The sequence below is a fragment of the Podarcis bocagei genome (genome assembly GCF_964188305.1).
Source record: "Podarcis bocagei genome assembly, chromosome: 2".
Classification (NCBI taxonomy): Eukaryota; Metazoa; Chordata; class Lepidosauria; order Squamata; family Lacertidae; genus Podarcis; species Podarcis bocagei.
Genome location: NC_138126.1, coordinates 92,742,422 through 92,763,526, shown reverse-complemented (window position 1 = coordinate 92,763,526; position 21,105 = coordinate 92,742,422). Strand labels below are relative to the sequence as shown.

General features: G+C 47.2%; 1 protein-coding gene and 1 long non-coding RNA gene across 3 annotated transcripts in view; one reads left to right on the top strand and one right to left on the bottom strand.

The window, feature by feature from the left end:
• The window catches only part of PMP22 (peripheral myelin protein 22), a 31,611-nt gene extending 14,873 nt beyond the window's left edge, over positions 1-16,738 (bottom strand). Inside the window, exons 1-3 of one of the 2 annotated variants that reach the window (XM_081183869.1) lie at positions 16,521-16,738; positions 13,009-13,109; positions 11,623-11,722 (exon numbers count right to left, since the gene is read on the bottom strand). In XM_081183869.1, coding sequence (XP_081039995.1) covers positions 11,623-11,722; positions 13,009-13,086 — 178 coding nt within the window. In that variant the 5' untranslated portion in view covers positions 13,087-13,109; positions 16,521-16,738. Of the gene's footprint in view, positions 1-11,622; positions 11,723-13,008; positions 13,110-14,897; positions 15,042-16,520 lie in introns of those variants that run through there. The other variant, XM_081183870.1, reaches the window with a different exon arrangement.
• LOC308581458 lies at positions 15,076-19,123 on the top strand. The gene is made up of 3 exons (XR_014005089.1): positions 15,076-15,686; positions 16,813-17,012; positions 17,545-19,123. It is a non-coding gene; the product is annotated as an uncharacterized lncRNA (long non-coding RNA).
• Positions 19,124-21,105: the final 1,982 nt, after the last annotated feature.

Here is a 21,105-nt window from a genome sequence, read left to right as displayed (position 1 = left end):
CTTGCACAGGGCAGCATCTGACTATAGTTGGGCGGCTGGATGGGGGTGAGATGAATTGAGAGGAGGCTGCAACAATAACAGCTGGGAGGTCTTTTGCCATGGAGGGACCGAGTCACGGACAGGGGTCCCATTTTTCCTGGACTGCGCCATTTTGACAGCAGGTAGGGCATCACATATTTCAGGGATGGGGAAGCTTTGGCCGTCCAGACATTGCTGAACTACAATTCCCATCAGTTCCAGCAAGCATGGCCAATGGCCAGAAATGATGGGAGTTGCATCGTGTGTTCTTTTATATTCTGTTGGAAGCTGCCCAGAGTGACTTGGGCAACCCAGTCAGATGGGCAGGGTACAAGTAATAAATTGCTGCTGTTGTTAAGCAACATTTGGGGAACCAAAACTTTCCCCCACCTGAATATTTGAATGCCTCCACCAGTATAAATCCCACCCAAAGAGTGTCTTCATGCTGAGGAAGAGGACCCATGGTCAGAGCTTTAACTTAAAGCACTACATTACCAGGATCATATCATGCCCTCACAATGCACCACTGTATCCACTGCAGTCTCCCAACGATGCCTTCATGCCCCTAAATACCATCAGCAAGAGACTGGTCTCTAGCTCAGACTCCCATCTAGGTATATTCCAAGACTGATGTAAGACTTTTGCTATCTAAGCAGGCGGAGAGAATTAGATGTGGGAGGCCTTTCAGTTGCCTGTTTTGATCTGTAACTTTAGCTGTGTTTTATTTTTCCTAGATGTATTTATATATTACGGTCATGAGGTCCAAGCCAAAAGGGCAACCGTGCCATTTAAAAAGAAAGAAAAATAAGGGCGCTATCTTTTTGTTCTCTTTGCTATCTTGCAGTACCAGGCTCTCAAGCAAATTTCACTGAGAACTGAAATTAACAGACTAGAATTCTTTACTAGTGAGGAGGGGGCAGAGAAGCCATAAATTGAGATTCTTCTAACGAAAGAATGACAAGAATGCACTTGGGCCCTCTTCATGCAGAGGCTGCTTGCATTTGCAAATACACAAGATTTCTAGTTGATTGCAAAGCATTTTGAATTTTTTTGGGGGGAGAGGTGCCTTTGCCTGCATGTCTATATGAGTCACTTATCTGCTCCCTGCCTGGTGGCTTCTCCAACAAGCAAGGTAAGCATTTCCAAAGATGAGAACACCCCAAGGAGATGTTTGGCATGCCTTACATTTTTCTCCTGCCTAATTCTAATGCCCCTTAGGCTCCGTTGCAATGCTTCAGGGCATTTGCAGAATACTTCATGGTACTCCTAGGAGACAATAATCCTTGGCTGAGAAAGCATTCCACCCTAAATATCACCACACCCTAATTTATAGTGCTGCCACTGACTTTTCCTTACCAGGCCGGACATGCAGCTGATGCTTTGCCTAGAACAGGGATATTGTGATGGGAGAATCTGCAAACAAAGCAAGGCTGCTTTGTTTCTTGAGGCCATGGGTGTGAGAAACCTGTGGCCCTCCAGATATTCCTAAACCACAACTCCCATCCATCCCAGAAAGCACAGCCAATGGCCAGGAATTGTGCGAGTTGTAGTTCAGAAACACCTGGTGGGCCAAAGGTTCCTCAACTCTGGTTCAAGGGCTCCAGGGAACTAGGCAACAGGGCACTGATAGGTCAAGCAGAAGAATCCTGCTTCCCACAGCGGCCAACCAATGCTTCTGGGGAAACCACAAACAGGACATGAAGGCAATAACCAGCACTGAGATGCTGAATACGTCCCTCATGCAGCTAATAGCCATTGATAAGACTTTTCCTCCATGCATTTGCCTGGTCTTCCTTGAAAGTCATCTAAACTAGTGACTGGCACCCAACCTTGTGGCATCAAACTCCAGAAATTCATCATACATTGTGTAAAGAGGTGTCTCCATCTGCCTGTTTGTATTAGGCACTGAAGCAGTCAGCTGTTTCCTTATATTCCACTCTCAATTCCATGATGTGTAGCACTCCATTTCTGCACAGCAGCAGAGCGGCTAGATTACCAGAGTTGGATGCTTGCCAAATTTGTGGCAGTGCTCCTCTGCCTTTAAACAGCTACAGAACAAACAGAATCAACAGGTGCTGTTTCACCATCCCCACATTTGGGGGGGAGGGCACAAGAACCTTGTCAGGAAAAATATGATCATCCTATGCACTGGTAGAAGCTAGCCTAATCCTGTCCTGTTTGCATCCAGAGTACAAACTAAAGCAGATTCAGTAGCTGAGATATTTCTATTTAGGGCTATGTACCATCATCACAACAAATTCCATTCTAAACAGGTTCTGTATTCACAGCAGCAGCCTGTCATGAAGAAATTCAAATAGATGCAATGACCTGCAATGAAATTGCACCTGATGGATTTCCGCTTGTTATGCAAACTATTAAAGGCTTAGCATGTTTAGCAGGGGGGAAATATGGCAAAAAAGCTTCATTCAGTCCTGTGCTCACAGTGCAGAAACAGGGTTGATGAGAAGAGGTAGCACACCTAGCTCCATGGTCTTATCAAGGCTTTGAAGACCTCAACAATCCCAAGACTCTGGATTCTGCAACCATGTTGAGAAAGTAAGAACATTGAGAAGACAAGGGGGTGTGTGTGTGGGGTGTCCCTAGAAATGTAATTTGGAAAATGCTATATGGGCTTGATCGAGAGGCTATACTTCACCAACTGCAGCGGCATCACTTCAACAGAGAATCTGACAGATATTCATTTTGGTACGAGTGGGATTCAGTCCTGAATTCCTTAGATAAGTCCGCATGAGGAATGTCTGGCAGAACAAACTAAACTATGACCAGAACATTTGAACATGCAATGACCGCATACTGATCAGCTAATTGAGGAGTTATCTTTACTGGGGGAAATGTGCTCAGATCAAACAAGCTTGTCCCAGACATGAAAGGCTAAGGGAGGAGGGCATTCTGCTTAATTCTGTAACTCCCCCTCCCAGTGTAGAATTCAGTCTTCTGGCAATGTTCTGCCAGAAGCAAGGATACTAATTGTGTTAGATGAGGAAAGGCAGGTGTAGACTTTTGAAAGACCACGGTCAGCAACTATTTCTCGACCTGGGACTTTTACATTGCTACAGCAGTCTTGCTGGATGTTGGCAACTGCCTCAGCTTCCCCCTCTTATAGAATAAGTACAATGCTGCCACTGGTGATGTTTTGTGGGGAAGGGTGGTTTCAAAAAAGAAAAAGAAAGAAAAGGTGTGTGAATGAAAAGCACAACTGGTAAAATCCATTACCTATAGGGTTTAATAGCAAAAAATCCTACAGGCCACAGAACCGGAGACAAGAAGGCGATATTATTATTAATGCACACACACAAACTACTCATGGCACATTTGTGGTTGACAAGGGAAACCAAGACGGCATAGCTGCAGACAAATCACTTGAAACAGTTCCAGGTTCACAGCAGCTTCTTGAAAAGGGGTGCTCTTGATTCCCTCGGGAGCTTACCAGAACATATATGGATCCCACAATTGCCCCTGGGAATTCTGCCAGCTTTGCATTGGGGAATGGGCTGTGGTGTCGTCAATACCAGATCTATATCAGCTTACACCACATATGAGCTGGCAAATGGTACAGGTACTTCTCACAGAATGAACTGCAATCCTACCCCCCCCCCTTAGTGTTGGCCATGAACTGAGCGTACTAAAACACACCTAACCATTCCTCGAAGCCTTTCTGCACCACACCTATAAGCATCTAGAGGCCTGCTCTTCTCCAAGCCTCCTATGCTTGGTAAGCATGGAACCACATCCCAGGATGTGAGGACTGACTGGTCACTGATACCCATTAAGTGAAGTAGGGGTGATCACCTCCCTCTGTGGTCCGTGCAATATGTACACACACACACACACACACACACACACACACACACACACACAATGGCTGGGTGCACTGCCATGTGTCCTGCATGCACTGGGAAGGAGATGCTATATGTCTCGGCAGCAACCAGCTCTCAGGGTGCAGGTGGGGTTTGGGTTTATTACAGGGCGGAGCAGAAAACACGCAGCATTCTGAGGGACTTGTGACATTCTAGCCTTCAATACAATTGCAGCCTTAGCATCAGTGCAAGATTGTGAGCCACACTGTTGCAGCTGAGAGCGTAACAGTGTCAAACTGAAGCTGACAAAGTAACAGAAGTAAGGAGGCAGAGAAAAGGAATCCAAGTTTTGTTATGGGCCATCCCCCTGTTCTCACAATTTACTTATCCAAAACAAAAGCCAAGTGATAGCTCAGTCAGTAGGGCATGAGACTCTTAATCTCAGAGTTGTGGGTTCGAGCCCCATGTTGGGCAAAAGATTCCTGCATTGCAGTGAACTAGTTGACCCTTGCGGCCCAACTCTATACAGTGGTGCCTCGCAAGACGAAATTAATTCGTTCCGCAATTCTCTTCGTCTTGCGGGTTTTTCGTCTTGCGATGCACGGTTTCCCATAGGAATGCATTGAAAATCAATTAATGCGTTCCTAGGGAAACCACCTTCAGGCCAGGTCCGGGGACAGTCTGTCCCCGGACCTCTTCTGAAGGCTGGGGGGGGGGACAAGGGCTTTTCTTCCCACCCCCAGCATTTTAAAAAACCCTGGGACAGCGGAGGACTTCTCCGCTGTCCGGGCAATCTTAAAATGCTGGCGGGCGGCATTTTAAAATCGCCCCGGACAGCGGAGGACTTCTCCGCTGTCCGGGGCGATTTAAAAGCCCCTGGGAAGGCAGGCAGGGGGGAGCAAAGACTTTCGCCCCCTGCCCGCCTTCAGAAGGTGTTCCCACCCCCCGCCCGGCTTCGCAGCAGCGCTACGAAGCCCGGCAGCTGGGGCAGCTGTTCCCGCCCCCCTCCCCCCTTCGGAACATCGTTCCGAAGTGGGGCGGCTGGGGCAGCTGTTCCCGCCCCACCTCCCCACTTCGGAACAGCATTCGGAAGTGGGGCGGATGGGGCAGCTGTTCCCGCCCCACCTCCCCCCTTCGGAACATCGTTCCGAAGTGGGGCGGATGGGGCAGATGTTCCCGCCCCCCCTCCCCCCTTCGGAACATCGTTCCGAAGTGGGGCGGCTGGGGCAGCTGTTCCCGCCCCACCTCCCCACTTCGGAACATCGTTCCGAAGGGGGACGGCTGGGGCAGCTGTTCCCGCCCCACCTCCCCCCTTCGGAACATCGTTCTGAAGTGGGGCGGCTGGGGCAGCTGTTCCCGCCCCCCTCCCCCCTTCGGAACATCGTTCCGAAGTGGGGCGGATGGGGCAGATGTTCCCGCCCCCCCTCCCCCCTTCGGAACATCGTTCCGAAGTGGGGCGGCTGGGGCAGCTGTTCCCGCCCCACCTCCCCACTTCGGAACATCGTTCCGAAGTGGGGCGGCTGGGGCAGCTGTTCCCGCCCCACCTCCCCCCTTCGGAACATCGTTCCGAAGGGGGGGCGGCTGGGGCAGCTGTTCCCGCCCCCCCTACCCCCTTCGGAACATCGTTCCGAAGTGGGGCGGCTGGGGCAGAGGTTCCCGCCCCACCTCCCCACTTCGGAACATCGTTTTAAAATGCTGGGGGTCGGCAGCAAACGCTCCCGACCCCCAGCATTTTAAAACCTCCCCGGGACAGAGACTTCTCTGCTGTCCCTTGGAGATTTTAAAATGCTGGGGGTCGGCAGCGAACGCTTCGCTCCCGCCCGCCAGCATTTTAAGATCGCCCGGGGCAGGTGGGGGGAAGGCAGGCGGGGGGGAGCAAAGACTTTTGCCCCCCGCCGGCCTTCAGAAGAGGTCCTCTTCTGAAGGCCGGCTGTGGGCAAAAGTCTTTGCTCCCGACCGCCAGCATTTCCCTATGGGCTTTCGTCTTGCGATGCAAGCCCATAGGGAAATTCGTCTTGCGAAGCGCCTCCAAAACAGAAAACCCTTTCGTCTTGCGGGTTTTCCGTCTTGCGAGGCATTCGTCTTGCGGGGTACCACTGTAATTCTTTATTATTTAATTGTGTTTATACTTTGGGATAAGAAATGTACAGTGGTACCTCAGGTCAAGTACTTAATTTGTTCCGGAGGTCTGTATTTAACCTGAAACTGTTCTTAACCTGAAGCACCACTTTAGCTAATGGGGCCTCCCACTGCTGCCACGCCGCCGGAGCACAATTTCTGTTCTCATCCTGAAGCAAAGTTCTTAACCCGAGGTACTATTTCTGGGTTAGCAGAGTCTGTAACCTGAAGTGTATGAAACCTGAAGCGTATGTAACCCGAGGTACCTCTGTACTTCTTTCCCATAAGTTAGTAAAATCTGGAACATCCACCACTATAAATTTACATGGCTAATAATAGTTTAGCCTTTCCCTGCTGTGCTAACAGGCACCCCCAATTTGCAGGACATAATTAAGAAGGACATCTTTTATTGGAAACACAAACACAGCCAAATTCCGCCATGCATGAGCGACTCTGAAACGGCTTGCCTACCCTGCACATATAGCTAATGCCACCGAATGCTGATTAAGGATATCGCTGCAGCCGTGTAAATCTGCCACATTGTTACACAGATGTACCCAGGCACTTGCATATGGAGCTGGCACCACTAGGGGCCAGCAGAGAGGCACAAAACAGCACCATCCACACCCACCCACCCATTTTGCGGAGTTTTCTCTTCTGGGGGAAAGAGCAGCCATGGGCCCTGAAGCTTTCAGGATAGTTTAACATTCCGGCAGAAGCCTCCACTACTACTGGGCTAGTACTGGGCACCTAGGGATCTTTTAAACCAGCATGAAATATACTGCAGCGATTTAGAAGGTCACACCAGTTCCTTCATAAACTTTCCACAGAGCAAAAGCAGCTCATTGTTTGCAACACACAACATGCTCCCATTCACTGAAGTCAAGGATTCTAGAGAGGAAATGCTGCCAGAAGCATGTTCATATGGGCATGCCACACGAGTGAGAGAAGAATAAAGGTCCATATTTAAAAACAAAAATGAAAAACAAGCAACCAGTCACTGTCCCAAACTATGCAAGTAGGCAACCATGTCTCCCCTTCCCAAGCCTCAGGTCTCCAACTCATCTTGTACGTCAGGTATGGGAAACTCTGATGCCCTCCAGACATTGCAGGACCCCAGCTCCCATCAGGCCCAGTGAACATGTCAAATGGTCAGGGATGATAGGAGTCAGAGTTCAACTACACCTGGCAGTCCATAGGTTGTATGGAAATACCAACCAGTTTTTAAATTCTGCTTCTATCCTTTCCCCCTTATTCTTCATATTTTATATACCAGTTAATACTGTCATTTCCAAGCAGTATACAAGAGGGATACATGAAGGCTACAATATAAAAGCAATTAAAAATCGGGGGGGGGGGGGTCTCACTTAAAATGAAGTCTTCAATAAGTGCCAAAAGTTGACATCAAACAGGCACCTTTCCTGTTCAACTGGCAGGGAGTTCTACAGAATTGAACCCACAATACTGAACACTCCTGGTGGAAGTGAGCTATGCATCTGAACCATGGAGAATCACTAACACTGACTCCCCTGCAAACCTCAACAATCACACTGGATATAAGGTACTGAGCAGTCTTCAAGGTATCCTGGACCAAGTTGTTAAGGAACTTCTAAATGAATACAAGAAGTGTGACCTTCCACAATACTGCCACAATCACAATTATTATTTAATTCCCTGAACGCCTACCTGGGTGATGTGTGGAGTGACTGCACTCCAGTTCCTATCAGGCATCAATTCCTAGATTTGCTTCACTATTAATGTTGACTGGCCAGTCCCACCGATTGTCACAAAGCTCTCCTTCAACCCATGAGATTTCCAGCTCCCATGGAAACACCAACTATCATCCTACCGGAGTGAGCTGTTCTAAACTAAGAACAAAAATGATGGCCTACTGCACAACCACAATTTTAATATTAACTCTTAATCATTACATAAATAAATGCCCAATTTCAAGGCACTGATTTGAGAACATTTCAACTCTATTTAGCTTTTGAAAAAATGTGCCTGGAGGGGATACAGAAGTGGAGCAATTCACATTGCATGACTATGCCTAAAGAAATGCTTTGGGACTCCTAGTGTCTCATTGAGAAGATACTCAAAGTGGCCAAGTTATGACTGGAGGAAATCTGCTCTTCAGTAACTATGATGGAATAAGCAACATCTGTAATCACTAAGTGCCCTCAAAGCCACATGACCTTAGGAGACAATGTGATGCAGGAGGCAACAACAACTATGATATGGATTTGGCACTTGGTGCCATTTCCTTAGGGGGCATCCTCAGAACAGAAGCAAACCACAAGTAGAATGGTGGTTGATAGCAGATGCACAATATCTTAGGAAACACCATCTTTGCCACACCCTAAGAACAAACTGGAGAGGTCACTGCAATTTTGAAACACTATCAGCAACTAAGGCGTCAAACAGCCCAATCCTATGCATGTCTCCTCAGATTAGTTCTCAGATTAGTGTGTATAGGACTGCAGCCTACAGCAGCTCCCACAGCTGCTAAGAAATTCCAGGACTTGAGCTGGGTAGAAGAACAATCTTAGGAGAGTGATTATTTACAAACTGAAATGGAAAAGGGCTCAGTTTGGGTCATAACTCCAAAACGGTTTCTCCCTCTCCACCTTCTTCCATGGGCAAAATTCAGCTTCTGCTTACATCATCTAGGTTTAAGATTTTAACTCTGGAGAATGGGAGGAAATGCTTTGCTCCCACACAGTGCAGCTGCAAATCTACAAGTACGTAAGGATAGTCTTGCTGTATCATACCAAACATTCATCTACTCCAGTGGCCAACAAAAGCTTTTAGAGGCCTTATAAGCAAGGCATGATTATGATCCCAATGGGAGAGCTCTCCCCCACTGATTGTTCCAAGCACTTAATATTCCTCCAGTGAACTCAGAGGTTCCATTTTTAGCTACCATATCTAACATAATAGCAAATGCAGGTGGTTGTGTGCCACTGCCTATTGCTTAGGGGGTGCAACAAATGTAAGGAGGTGGCTTCTACATACTCAGAGGACTCCCCAGATATTCAGAAGGTTGTGAATCAAAGTTTAATAGTCAATTAATTCATTTAATAGAAAACAAGTTACACTCCCTCCACATCTTCCTTAAGGGAGAAGAGCCCTGTTGGATCAGACTAAAGCAGTGGTGGCCAAACTCAGCCCTTCAGCTGTTTGGGGACTACATTTCCATTGGTCCTGTTAGCTAGGGATGATGGGAGTTGTAGTCCCAAAACAGCTGGAGGGCGAAGTTTAGCCACCATGGGACTAAAGGATTCCTAGTCCAGCATCTGTGGTGGCTGGTACCCATTGGGACTGGTGGGGCGGAAGGCAGGGAGTCCAACAGTAGGTGGAGCCAGAGCCAATGAGAGGCAGAGCTGACTAGTTCTGCCCCCATCCTCATCCCCACTGTGTTCTACAATGGCAACATTGAAACTAAGGAAGAGGAAACTGACAGCCAGTGCAATCCTCTGGGCTGGATGTAAGAAAGAAGGCAAAGAGGAGGGAGTTGGCTACAGGGAGGTGAAAGTTGATGGGGTAACACCCCACTTGATAGACCAGCCTCCACTGTTGAGCATTCTGTAGGTCATCGGTGGGCCTGACTACTCACAAGTAGGGCAGGAGCAAAACAGAACTTTCCTGCTCATGAGCCCCGGCAACTGGTATTCAGAGGAATATTCATACTCATATTCAAAACAATGGGCTGCAGCCATTATTAGTTTTATCCTCCATTAACTGGTCTAATCCCCTTTTAAAGCCATCCAAGTTGGTGACCATCTTTTGGACGCAATGCCCCACCCTCAAATTCCTAAACATTTATTCAGATGAAAAGATAGTCCATCCCCTCATCATTTTAATTGTGGAGGTTTTTGTTGTACCCTCTCTAGCTCCATAATTATTATTATTTTTAAATTATATGGCGTGAAGAAAACAGTGATACAAACTTGCTCCAAAATCTAAGCTGCCATCTTTTCGTCCTGTCAACTGGATTCAAAAGAGTCTTTGATACCTGCATGGTATTTTGCTGTCATAAATTTGAGTAGATCATCAGTGGTCCTGACTACTTCCTTGTTTGCCTCTAGTTCCAGACAATTCATGAAACAAGTATAATAGCTATGGTGTCAATATATCTGTTGCACCCATCTGTCCATTGAGAAAACTTGATATTTATGCATGTTCCCAGACTCCTGCCTTAACTAGTTACTGGCCTCTTAGCAAAGGATTCCTTTTTGTAGGAAGAATAAAATGCTGCAAAAGAATCATGGTTGCCTTACAATAAGCCTTTCTCCATAGCATTCACATCTAATTAGTTAATAATAATGTCAGTGGTTTAAATTGTCTTGAGTGCAGAAGATTTATGATTCACCAACTTCTGAATTATCCAACTCCTGAGTTGTGGAAACAAGATACCTCTAGCTATTAAGCCATGGAAGTATTTTGCTACAAGCCAACGTGAGATGTGTGAACAAGCTGTATGCAGTGATAGTAACAAATACAAATCAACTGCAAGCAATAAAGTAAGCAGAAATGTTTGGATACTTAGAGATGAAACAAAAACCAGCAGCAACTCTGTGGCAAGTTAGGAAAGTTGCCAACTTACATTGCCACTGGGACTTTCTTGAACATGAATCCTCGTTTTACCTGCTATTAACAGCTTCTACAGCTTAAGCCAATGCATGTTCACTGACCAGTTAAGACCTACTGTGTACAATAGGGCTTCCTCAAAGGTAAGTGTGCACAGGACTGCAGCCTTAATGTACCAAATATATTACAGTTCTTTCTAGCTTATCTTCAAAACACAACTGTGATCCAGCCTGTAGAATATTCTGACCCACAGAGCTGTCCATTATGCCACTAAGAGTGTGCCACCTATACAGGTTTTATTCACAACCAAGACTCAAAACACAGCATGTGAGGCTAGATTTTATATGTTGACATAAGGCTTATGTCAAGTAGTGAGCGGGTGAGTAGGCAGAAGTAGGTGGGTAGGTAGCCAGAGTACAGTATACACAAGATTATGTTTTAAGCAGCCATCTCTGTATTAACTATTCATGGATAATATTTTCTTCTCTATCAGAAAGCCAGGCAACAGAAGGGGAAGAGCCATAGCTCAGTGGTTGACCACATAATTTGCATTCAAAAGATCTTGGGTTCAACCCCCTGGCATCTCCAGGTAGAGCAGAATCCACGAAGCCCTGAAGATGTGCTCCAAGGGTAGACAATACCAAGCCAGATGGACGAATGGACAGACTCGGTAGTTTCACACATTCCTGTAAGTTCACATGATCTTAAGAATGGTGGGCCAATTCTTTCTTTCTCTTTTAAAAGAATCTTACAGATCGGACTCTAGGTTTTCTGAAAGGTTTGGTAAAAAGTCAGAAGATGTAGGTCCTTAGAATCATAGAGCTGGAAGAGATCCCATGGGACATCCATCTCAGCAGAAGCATCCATGGCAGATGGCCATCCCTTGAGCAACATGGAGGAGAACATTGCAACACACACACACACACACACACACACACACACACACTGATGGGACTGGGGTGCAGGATTTCACCCAAACTGCACTCAGAGCAGGCCCTGAGGACTAGCTCATTGTCCAATCTATTTCTAAAAAGGTATCATAGGAGGCAAAGTGAAGAAAATGTGACAGAATCCTTACCATCTGCGGACGTTTTGGCGCACTGAAACGAACTCAGGGACCCCTGGAGGGTGCAGTTCTGCCAAAGGGCTGATGTGTGCCCATCCCAAATGAGCCATTGCTGAAAGAGAAGGACAGAACACAGTGAGAGGAGGGGAAGTTTAAAAGGAGCAGGGCCACATACAAACTAAGCACTGAGAGAAACCATGTACTAAAAGTGATCCATTTCCTGGTGCAAGTTCATCTACATGTCTGTTCTTGCTTAAGGACTGAGCTGAATCCCTGAGCAGTAAAGAGGCACTTTAAGCTTTCTTAAAAACAACAACAAACTTTTGTGCATAACTAAAAGCTTATTTCCGGGGGAGGGGGGCACACACAAAAACAAACACAATCCTATTTAAATTGACTGAAATAAAGAAAAAGTGCTTCGTACTTTCATTCTTTGCATCCATTGCAAAAGGAGAGAGAGAGAGAGAGAGAGAGAGAGAGTTCAACGAAAAAGAAAACACCTCTCTCTTTAAGCTTTTGCCAAATCGACTGGGAAAGGGAAACCCAGTTCCCCAAGCCTCACCTCCCTCTCCCAACACATCCATTGGCTGTTTTTTCTTTTTATTCTTCTTCTTTTTTTGTAAGACCTTACTGAAAAGCATGCAAATGAAACAAGCTGCTCACACAATTGATTACAATCAGGAATTAATTGACACACCTCCGCCTAAGGTAACAGATTAGCTAACAGATAGATATGGAAATGTGAATGCATCCAGCAGCATAGTAATTCTTTCTCCTGAATGCTGAATATGTAGTGGCTGACTGTATAGGCAAGTCACTTAGTGGAGAGGGAAATGTGCTCTGTAGATTTCCAGGCTCTCTCTCTTCCCTAGAACTTAAAACCAGTTCTGGGACAGAGTCCTGGCTCAGATTTAACAAAGCTTTGTGACTCTCCTAAGTTTGGCTTTTCTTTTTAACTAGCAAAGACTAACATTATTTATAAAGGTTTCATATGCTTCAAGATGCTCACACGCTCCAGAAACCTGATCTCCGAAAAAACAAACGGTTCTTCAGCTATTCTTGCGACGCAACCAATGAAGTCATTTGGGAGACATTTTGGCTGCAACAGCTTCCTTTTTCATGAGAAGCTATTGGATCTCCATCGTGATCAGTTCCATAAAGAAGCATTGGGGTTGCAAACAAAAACAGCCTAAGCCTAACATGTTTGCTCAGACCTTTCACCGAGTTCAATGGAGAAAGTGCAGTTTCAAATGCAAAGTAAACTTCTACAGATTCCAATGGAATCACATCTACAGGCAGAGCGCGTTAGGACCAGAGTTCAAAAGCTCTGGTTCACCCTCCTGCCCTTTAGCAGCTTGGAAGGGAATTGGAAAACAAATGAGGGGTGTTCATACTTACACTGACAATTGTTGAGACGAAGAGAAGGACAAGCACTGAAACATGGAGCACAATGATTCCCAACAACAAAAGGAGCATTTTGGCAAAAGTGTTGGATAGATCTGGAAGGGAAAAAGAAAACACACACACACATTTAAGTAAAGGGAGAAAGGTTACCAGTGAACAGCCTTCTACATGATACTGGGATGATGAGGCAAGTCTAATTTTGAGACACGAACAGCAGAGGGTGCCTCTGAGACAGAAAATATACACCATATGGTTTGACGAAGCTAAATAAATGCATGAAAAAATAATATACATCATATATATATGTGTGTGTGTGTGTATGTATATATATATATGGAGGAGGGGGCAGAGAATGTGCACTGATGGTGGAGGCAGATGGGAAGTTTTCAAATTTCTTGATTAGGAGATCTAGCCAAAAGGGGCAGGGCAGGGAGTAATTAATCTTGCATGTCTGAAGAAATCCAACCAATTTGGCAGGTTTGGAAAGTAAAGGGTGAGATTTGAAATAAACCAGACCCAGAGCCTGGTGCAGTGAACATACCCATCAAAAGGCAAACAGAGCTGAGGGGGTCAGAATAAATGATCTGAAACTCCCCTCCAAGCTCTCCCTAAAATATCACATCTTTTAGATTATTTCCCTTTTCAGGGCTGGATTCCTTCCCCTCCCTGCCCTCACCCCCAAGATTTGGAAAACTTATGGTGACTATTGGCATATGGAAAAACTCAAACGACATCACACATTCCTCAAAGTTTCCATTTTATTGCGGGGGGGGGGGGAGGTTGCACTCTGCTCCCAAACAGCCAGCAGATGATGAGGTGATATATACATATATCAAGTATCTGTTTTCTAAATGAGTGCTTAAGAAAGCGCTCCAAAGCAGAAAAGAGTCTAAAATAAAGCAGGAAAACAGCCACCCCACTTGGACTAGACCTCCACTGGCTCAGGAGGCGGGAAATGGAAACCGTTATGCCACAAAGCCACCATTCTCCCTTGAATAATCAACATTTGGAGCCCATTAAACCACCAGCCCCACAAACGCAGCCCGCCAGCTATCTCCCCCACAGCTTCTAAATAGAATGGAAACTGTACAAAAATACAGATATTGCATGAAATTCACACAAAAACCATGGGTTTCCCTCTTTTTTGGGTGTATGGGGGGCGAGATTCCTAGGCGGCAATTGTGGGAGAGATGGGATTTGGGGAGCAGGCACAACGATCAAGTCCTGCGGATTCGGAGGGACTAGGGGATCAGTTATTAGAAATACTGTTGTAAAAAGTTTGGGTGGGGGGATCTTTATAATCAAATGGGAGAAATCTCTCTAGGCAAGTTTTCTTTCACAGAAGAGCGCCATGCACTCTCCTCACGCTCCCCTTTACGCACACTTCAAAATCTGCCAAGCGACTGTTATGAGGAATGGAATTCTTCCAGGGCCGGCGGAGTGGGGGGAGAGGAGGGGGAAAGATCTACGTGCTAAAATGTTTCAACCCGTTTCTAATTATATCAGCCCCAGCCTGGAGTAGCGGACTTTCTCAGCCGCGCGAAGCCTTGGGGAGAGCTCTCCACCCCGCTCTCACCGCTAGACACAATAGTCCTACAAAGTGGGGTTCAGTGCAACAGGCATCAACACGCAGCGAGCCCCCGATAAACTTTCTGGGGAGCTGGGTCGAGTAGGGTCCCGCATCCACGGGTCGAAGGCTGGGTGGGGCTGCTGCTGACGTTATTATCCAAATCTAGAGTGCGCGCACGGGCCGGAAAGGGGCCATGGGGCCGGTTGCGAAGAGAGGTCCCAGGGGGCGCTTCAGTGGAAAAATCTCTTGCTCCCCTCCACCCCAAATATCTATCTGTAAAAGAATGCGCTGGGAAGACAGGCGGGTTACTTACTGGTCTGCAAAAAAATAAAATAAAAGCTCGCGCTCCCTCTGGCAGGCGACCTGGCCACTCGCTCTCTCCGACGAAGACTGCGCGCCGAGTGCGGGCGCCCGCGTGCCTCCCCGTCCGAAGATCGAGTGAGCCCTCGAATGGGCGGGACCCCAAGAACAACGCCCAATGGTGGCCGGGCGCCAAGCAGGGCGGGTCCAGGGCGCCGGCGTAAACCGACGGGCAGGAGAAACGGGCGGGCGTCTATAAATACTTTCCCGGACGGGAAAGGAAAAGGGAGAGCGCGCGGACGATCGCTTTACCAACGGAGCGGCCGCCTTGGATCGTGGGTCCCAGAAATCCAAGCCCGGATAGCTACAGTTCCTCTTCTGGGCTTTTCTTTCTTTCTTTCCTTCCTTCTTTCTTTCTCATTCCCAGTGGAAAAGCGGAATGCAGGGGTGCCAACTTGAATAAAATATTGGGGGGCCCAGGTAAGCCCCGTCCCAGATAATTGATTACAAAATGAGGGGCACCCACACCATAGGAATAGCAATGCCCACCAACTCAAATATTTTTTTGGGGGGCAAAGGCCCCTACGAGTTGGCTGCTATGGCGGAGGGCATGGGAAAGATCGTGGCCCCGCGGTACAAGTACTCTCCCCTCTCCGGTCCTGGGAAAGCGATGTTCCTTGCTGAAACGCAAGACGGGTCAAGAGGCTGCGGCGGTGGAGATCTTCGCGTCCGGTCGTCCTCGGATGGCTGCGGATGCAAATGCCTCGAAGAGAGGGGCGCAGGACGGGGGCGCGATGGCCAGGTAGGCGCAGCTACGATAGAGCCGCTGGTGGGCTCCGGGGATCCAGAGGAAGTAGAGGCAGACGGCCTGACGTGCCTAGGGAGCTCAGCTAGGCACAACGGATTCAACACAGTCCATCCACGCCAAAGTCCATTAAGCGCCTCCTTTTCCACACTGGGCTCGTCTCACTGGGGTGGGATGCGGTGCGTGGCACACAACACACGCGCAAGGCGTTCCATCGGTAACCCCGAGAAGAGACCGCTACCCTACACTCTCCTTATAGCTGCTCTTGATTCGATTTCTGGCGTGTTCCCGGTGGGTTTTTTAACCGCTCTGTGTTGATGCGTGCAAGAGCAAGCTGCGTCCGATCGCTCCTGGGGCAGAAGGCTCAGGTTTGTCCCGGCCACCCTCACCCCAAAACTTGTTGTTGCCTATGTTGCGCGCTCTCTCTCAAGCCGATCACATCCGTTCCTCTCTCGATCTTATTTTTCTGCATTTGTGTACTGCTCACCCGACACCCAGAGAGGAATCCGACGGTGTGGGTAGCATACCTCACCCTTTAAATTGTTTGCATTACTAGGATTTCACACCTGACAGACCTCTGCCACCTGTCTTCCTACCACCACCACCTCCCGCCCATAGTAACCGGAGCAGTGGAAATCCAGCATCAGTTCTAGAGTGTTGTATCGGTGGCAATCCGAATTAAGAGAACAGCCACCGCGTTTCTCGAAGTTGTGCTCCGCGTGAATCTTTGGCACCCCCAAGCCTGTAAGAGGAAAGCCTGTCCCAATACTGATGTCTGCTAGATCTGAGCGTTTATTAATTAATAAATAATAAAAACAATAAACAACTTACCAAGGCCAAAGAGCTTGCTCTTTTTCCCAAGCAGTATTCCCTAGAAAGCGAGAGCCAGGTGGGATTAAACTCCAGTTGCTGGATCTCGGACAGAAGCAGATCTGTCTCTAAACTCCTGTGCGCGCCGAGTGAGCCCTCGCTGGTTGCAAACCCTTTACTGCATCCGCAGGTCTCGTGCTCGCCCCGTTTATTCAGCCCCCGTTCCAACGCCCAGATATGTCATGGTGGCCTGAGAGAGAACACCCTTTACTATTTAAAGGGGCAGCGCCTCTCTATCTTTATCCTCCGGCAGGGAACACCGCCAGCACGCAGGGCCTATTTAGGGTGAGCAAAGGATTACTCCGCCGCGAGGGAGTGGCCGGCTTGACATCTCCGTGGTCGGAAGGCTGGGTGAAAAGTCCGGAACGATGTCAATCTTTCCGTTGGCAGCTGTCGTTCAAAGACCGAAGCAAAAGGAGACCGGACAAGGTATCCTGGGACTGAGTACTAAAGGTGATGGAACCAGGGGCTCTGATTTTTTCCCGTGCCATACAATAAGTGGCTTCACTGAATAGATTTGCAACATCAGTTTAGCCCACCTGGTTGTATGAATGGGAGATGCATAGCCTTTAGGGACTTTCCCCGCTTTGCATTTCGATCGCACAAGGGTTTCTCCTCCAAGCCACAGTGCCATCATCCCCAAAGACTGGCTGATTATGTCCTTGGTGGAGGTGGGGCAGATGTGTGTTCCTTGGGTACTCATCCTTAACACCTGTAAGTTTAGTTACAGGAGATGCCTTCAGTCAAACAGGAGAGAAGAGGGGAAAGTCACATTTACAGGGATCCTCATTCTCCCCCTCCTCCAAAGAACCATCAAAATGCAGGCCATGCCTGCTGCCATGTGAAAATCACAGATCTATCCCTGCCATGGAACATCATGTATCCTCTGGATTTGATAATGGAACTTGCAGATTCTGTTTGGAGGGTGTTAATTCGGAATTTGTTAATTCCACTCTACTGACTGCATCACCTTTATTTATCCTAGGAACAACTTATTGAAGGAGGCTTATTTCTTCGCTACTGAGGAAGATGGACAGAAGATAGCCAACGCTTCCAAAGCTAGGATCTGAACCCAGGTCCCAGCCCACTGTTCAGTCTATTCGTGACCAATGTAAGGTCTGATACTGAAAAGTCCTTTTAGATAGCTAGCTTGTTCACTTAACTTCAGAAGATGAAATCTGGTCTGGTTCATCTGTCCCTACCTGCATCTTTTACAAGGGAGGTTTGTTTTGCTAAATGTGTTTTCTGTCCAGCTTTTAGGCAAGGGGATCTATTTATTTTTAATACTGCTCTTTTGTGCAAATGCATTTCTGTCTAAAAGAGGTGTTTCAATTGTAAAAATAGAAATACCATAAATTGTCCCTTCAGCACCTGGTTGTGGGAAAAGGTAGACTGCAGCCTTTACTTTGGGCGGATGCAAACAAAATGGAAGCAGAGGGCATGGAGGGAGGCAGCATCCAGCAAAATAACACCATGGGCAAGGCTTTTTTTCAGCCAGAACTCACAGAACCGCAGTTCCGGCACCTCTCAGGTGGGCACCAATGGCATTCTAGGGGAACAAGGAAGGTGTTTCTGTTGATTTCCGGTACATCTTTTTCTATAAAAATAGCACTGACCACAGGTATATATATATTTAAAAAACCCATCACCAACAAACAGGCAGTATCCCAATCAACCCCACCCCCAAACACCACATTTCACAACATAGGACTACTGTGAGTAGGGGCTGGGCACACCACATTGGAGATCCCATGTGGGCAAACTCATCCTTTCGTTCCACACTGTGGCTCCAGTCCAAATCGCTGGCCTGGCCAGAACGGCTTTCATTTTATACCTTCTGAGCTTGATGAGGCATGTGAGCCTCACCTGTCCTGAGCCTACTCCAGCTGAGGAATCACACACCTCCTCCCCGAACTAGAGAGCCCCACTTGGGCTGACAGCTGTAAGTTCTGGAATCCTGAGGTACGTCCCATTTTGAGGCAAAACAAGAAGTGCCACCCAGCTCTGCTGCACCACCACCCGTGGGACGCTCACCACCACTGCGCCACCTGTCGGTGGCACTGCAGCTGTACCACTAGCTGTGTCACCTCCGCCACTTGTTGAGAAGCAGTGCTGGCATGGGTACCGATTCTGTGAAAGAGCTTTCAATATCTCACCCAAATCTCATGAGATCATTTGCTCTCCTTGACATCTTGCAAGACCTTACAGGAGATCAGCACCTATACTGGCACCGCTTCTCTGGCAGAGGTGGGGGCTTGGCAGGAGGTGCCTATGAGGGTGCTGACTTGGGGGCTTCTAATTCACACCACTTCGTGGGTGGGCTGACCTTCCCTGAGGTCATTATGGGCGTCCACACTGGTAACTGTTTATCTGTAAGCACAAACCTTTATTTCTTTTTTTTAATATAAGTTTCTCAATATAGCAGATTTGCACAAAACATCAGCTCTGTGTGTGGGTGTTGCTCCAAGCCCAGGAAACCTGAGATCCATGGGTATTTGTTTACATGTGCACGTACACCTTTTGTGATCTACCATGCTTGCAAAAAAGAGCAGTCCAAAAATGAAAATAAGTCATGCCACATTCCAAACTAGGCATGGATTTGGAGTTGTTCACATGAAAGGCTTCCTGTCACTTCATTTCCTCCCCCTTTCCTCCCCATCTCCTGTACCCATGGGTGTAGCCGGGGGGGGGGCAGCGGGATCCACAAATATTATTCAAAAGCGTTGAATAATTATCTGAGTACTCAATTATCTGAGATTGCCCCCTGCCCCCGGCAGAAGCCTGTCCCGTGCAATGTCCTATTTATGGGGTATTTTTATCCACGTTTTCCTAAGAAAAGCTCAACAACTGGATTTCCAAAAAACCACAAAAACCCCTAACAAAAATCTTGGCTATGCCCATGCTTTTTGTTGCCATCCAGAACATGATGGATAATACAGTACCAGCAAATCATGTAGGAGAAGCCAGAAATGGGGAATCATGCTGAACAAATGGTATGGTGGCCTTCACATTTGTTCCAGCTCAGCAATTTTATGATGTTGTGCAATAGTCTGGAAGACTGCAGTGCTATGCATGCTTACGTGGGTGGGAGTAAGTTTCACTGAGCTTACTTATAAGTAAGCATCAGCAGAGTTGAATGACATATACTCAGGGATATATACTCATGGGGTATGCCCCAATGCAATGAGTGACACTAGGAAAGCAGGTGTTTTTGGAGTTTGCCCCCCCCCTTACTTTGGAAACCTAACCATTTTTTTGGTCAATGGGAGTCCTCGGTAATATTTTCTTATGTCCTTTCTGATCATACATTTCAGGTCACAATTTGTTAGGATCTTTGGTTTAAGTAAAGTGCTAGAGAGACAAATGAGGAGACATCCAAGTGCCGTGGAAAATCCAGCAACCTCAGTGTTGCTTTTAGTGAATTATTATACAAATCAGAGTTTTCTTAGGGTGTGCATTTGAATCACGTGTTCATCAGGGTAGAAGCAGGTTCTGATCTGAATTTTTATTATTATTACTACTATTCATATTTATTAAATTTGTATACTGCCCTTCATCCGTAGACCTCAGAGCGGTTCACAACATAAAAATGCAAGATTAACAAATCCAAAAACTCCCCCAAAAGTTTATCAGCACTACTATCTGAGATCTATTTGAATAAGAAGCTGCCTCTCTCCTCCTCCTTTCCCTATACACACACACACACACACACACACACACACCCTTTCACTTCAAGTATTCCATCCATAAGGCATTCCAAACATGGGCATGTGCTCTCCAGGGGGAAGAACTCAAGCACTCTTAGTTTCTAATGATGTGCAGATAAAGTGAAGTTTGTTTCGAAGACTGAGTAGGCACTTTGTTCCTTATGCACAATGCCCACTTTCTTGGCGTTAGTGTTGTGCAGAGTAATTGGCCTCTAACTAAGAGTCCCGAGCAGCTGCTTGAAAGGGAGGGAAGAGGGACTGCTGGAGGGCAGCTTCCCCCAACCTGGTGGCCTCCAGCTATTGCTAGACTACAACTGCCAACAACCCTGTTCCCCCTTGACTGCGCTGAGTGGGATGTCCAGTAAGATACCAGACTGCTGCTGCTGTAGGGGGAAATCAGCTGAGATTGTTTCGTATGCAGCATTAAGACATGTGAGGAAGGCATTGCACAGACTTACTAGAATTTAATTCCTGGTTGGATATCAATATTGAATGTTTAAAATAAGCGCACACACAAACACACCCATGTAGCTATTTAGGGCACAATCCAATCCCCAGGCACTGTCTGATAGGACTTAGTGAAATGCCACACTACCACTGTATTGACAGCCCTGCCACTCACACTGTCCAGGACAGACAGTAGAGAGGCAAGTCAATGTCCTAGGTTGGAGCTGGTGCAGCAATCACAGCCAAACCAGGCTCGTAATTCAGCCCCTCCCCATCCTGATATGATACTTCTGCAGTGTGATTTGCCAGTTCTTTATTTGTTGCTTTTGTATAAGGTGCTCAACAACATGCATTTTCTAGAACAGGGGTGTCCAACAGGTCGATTGCGACCT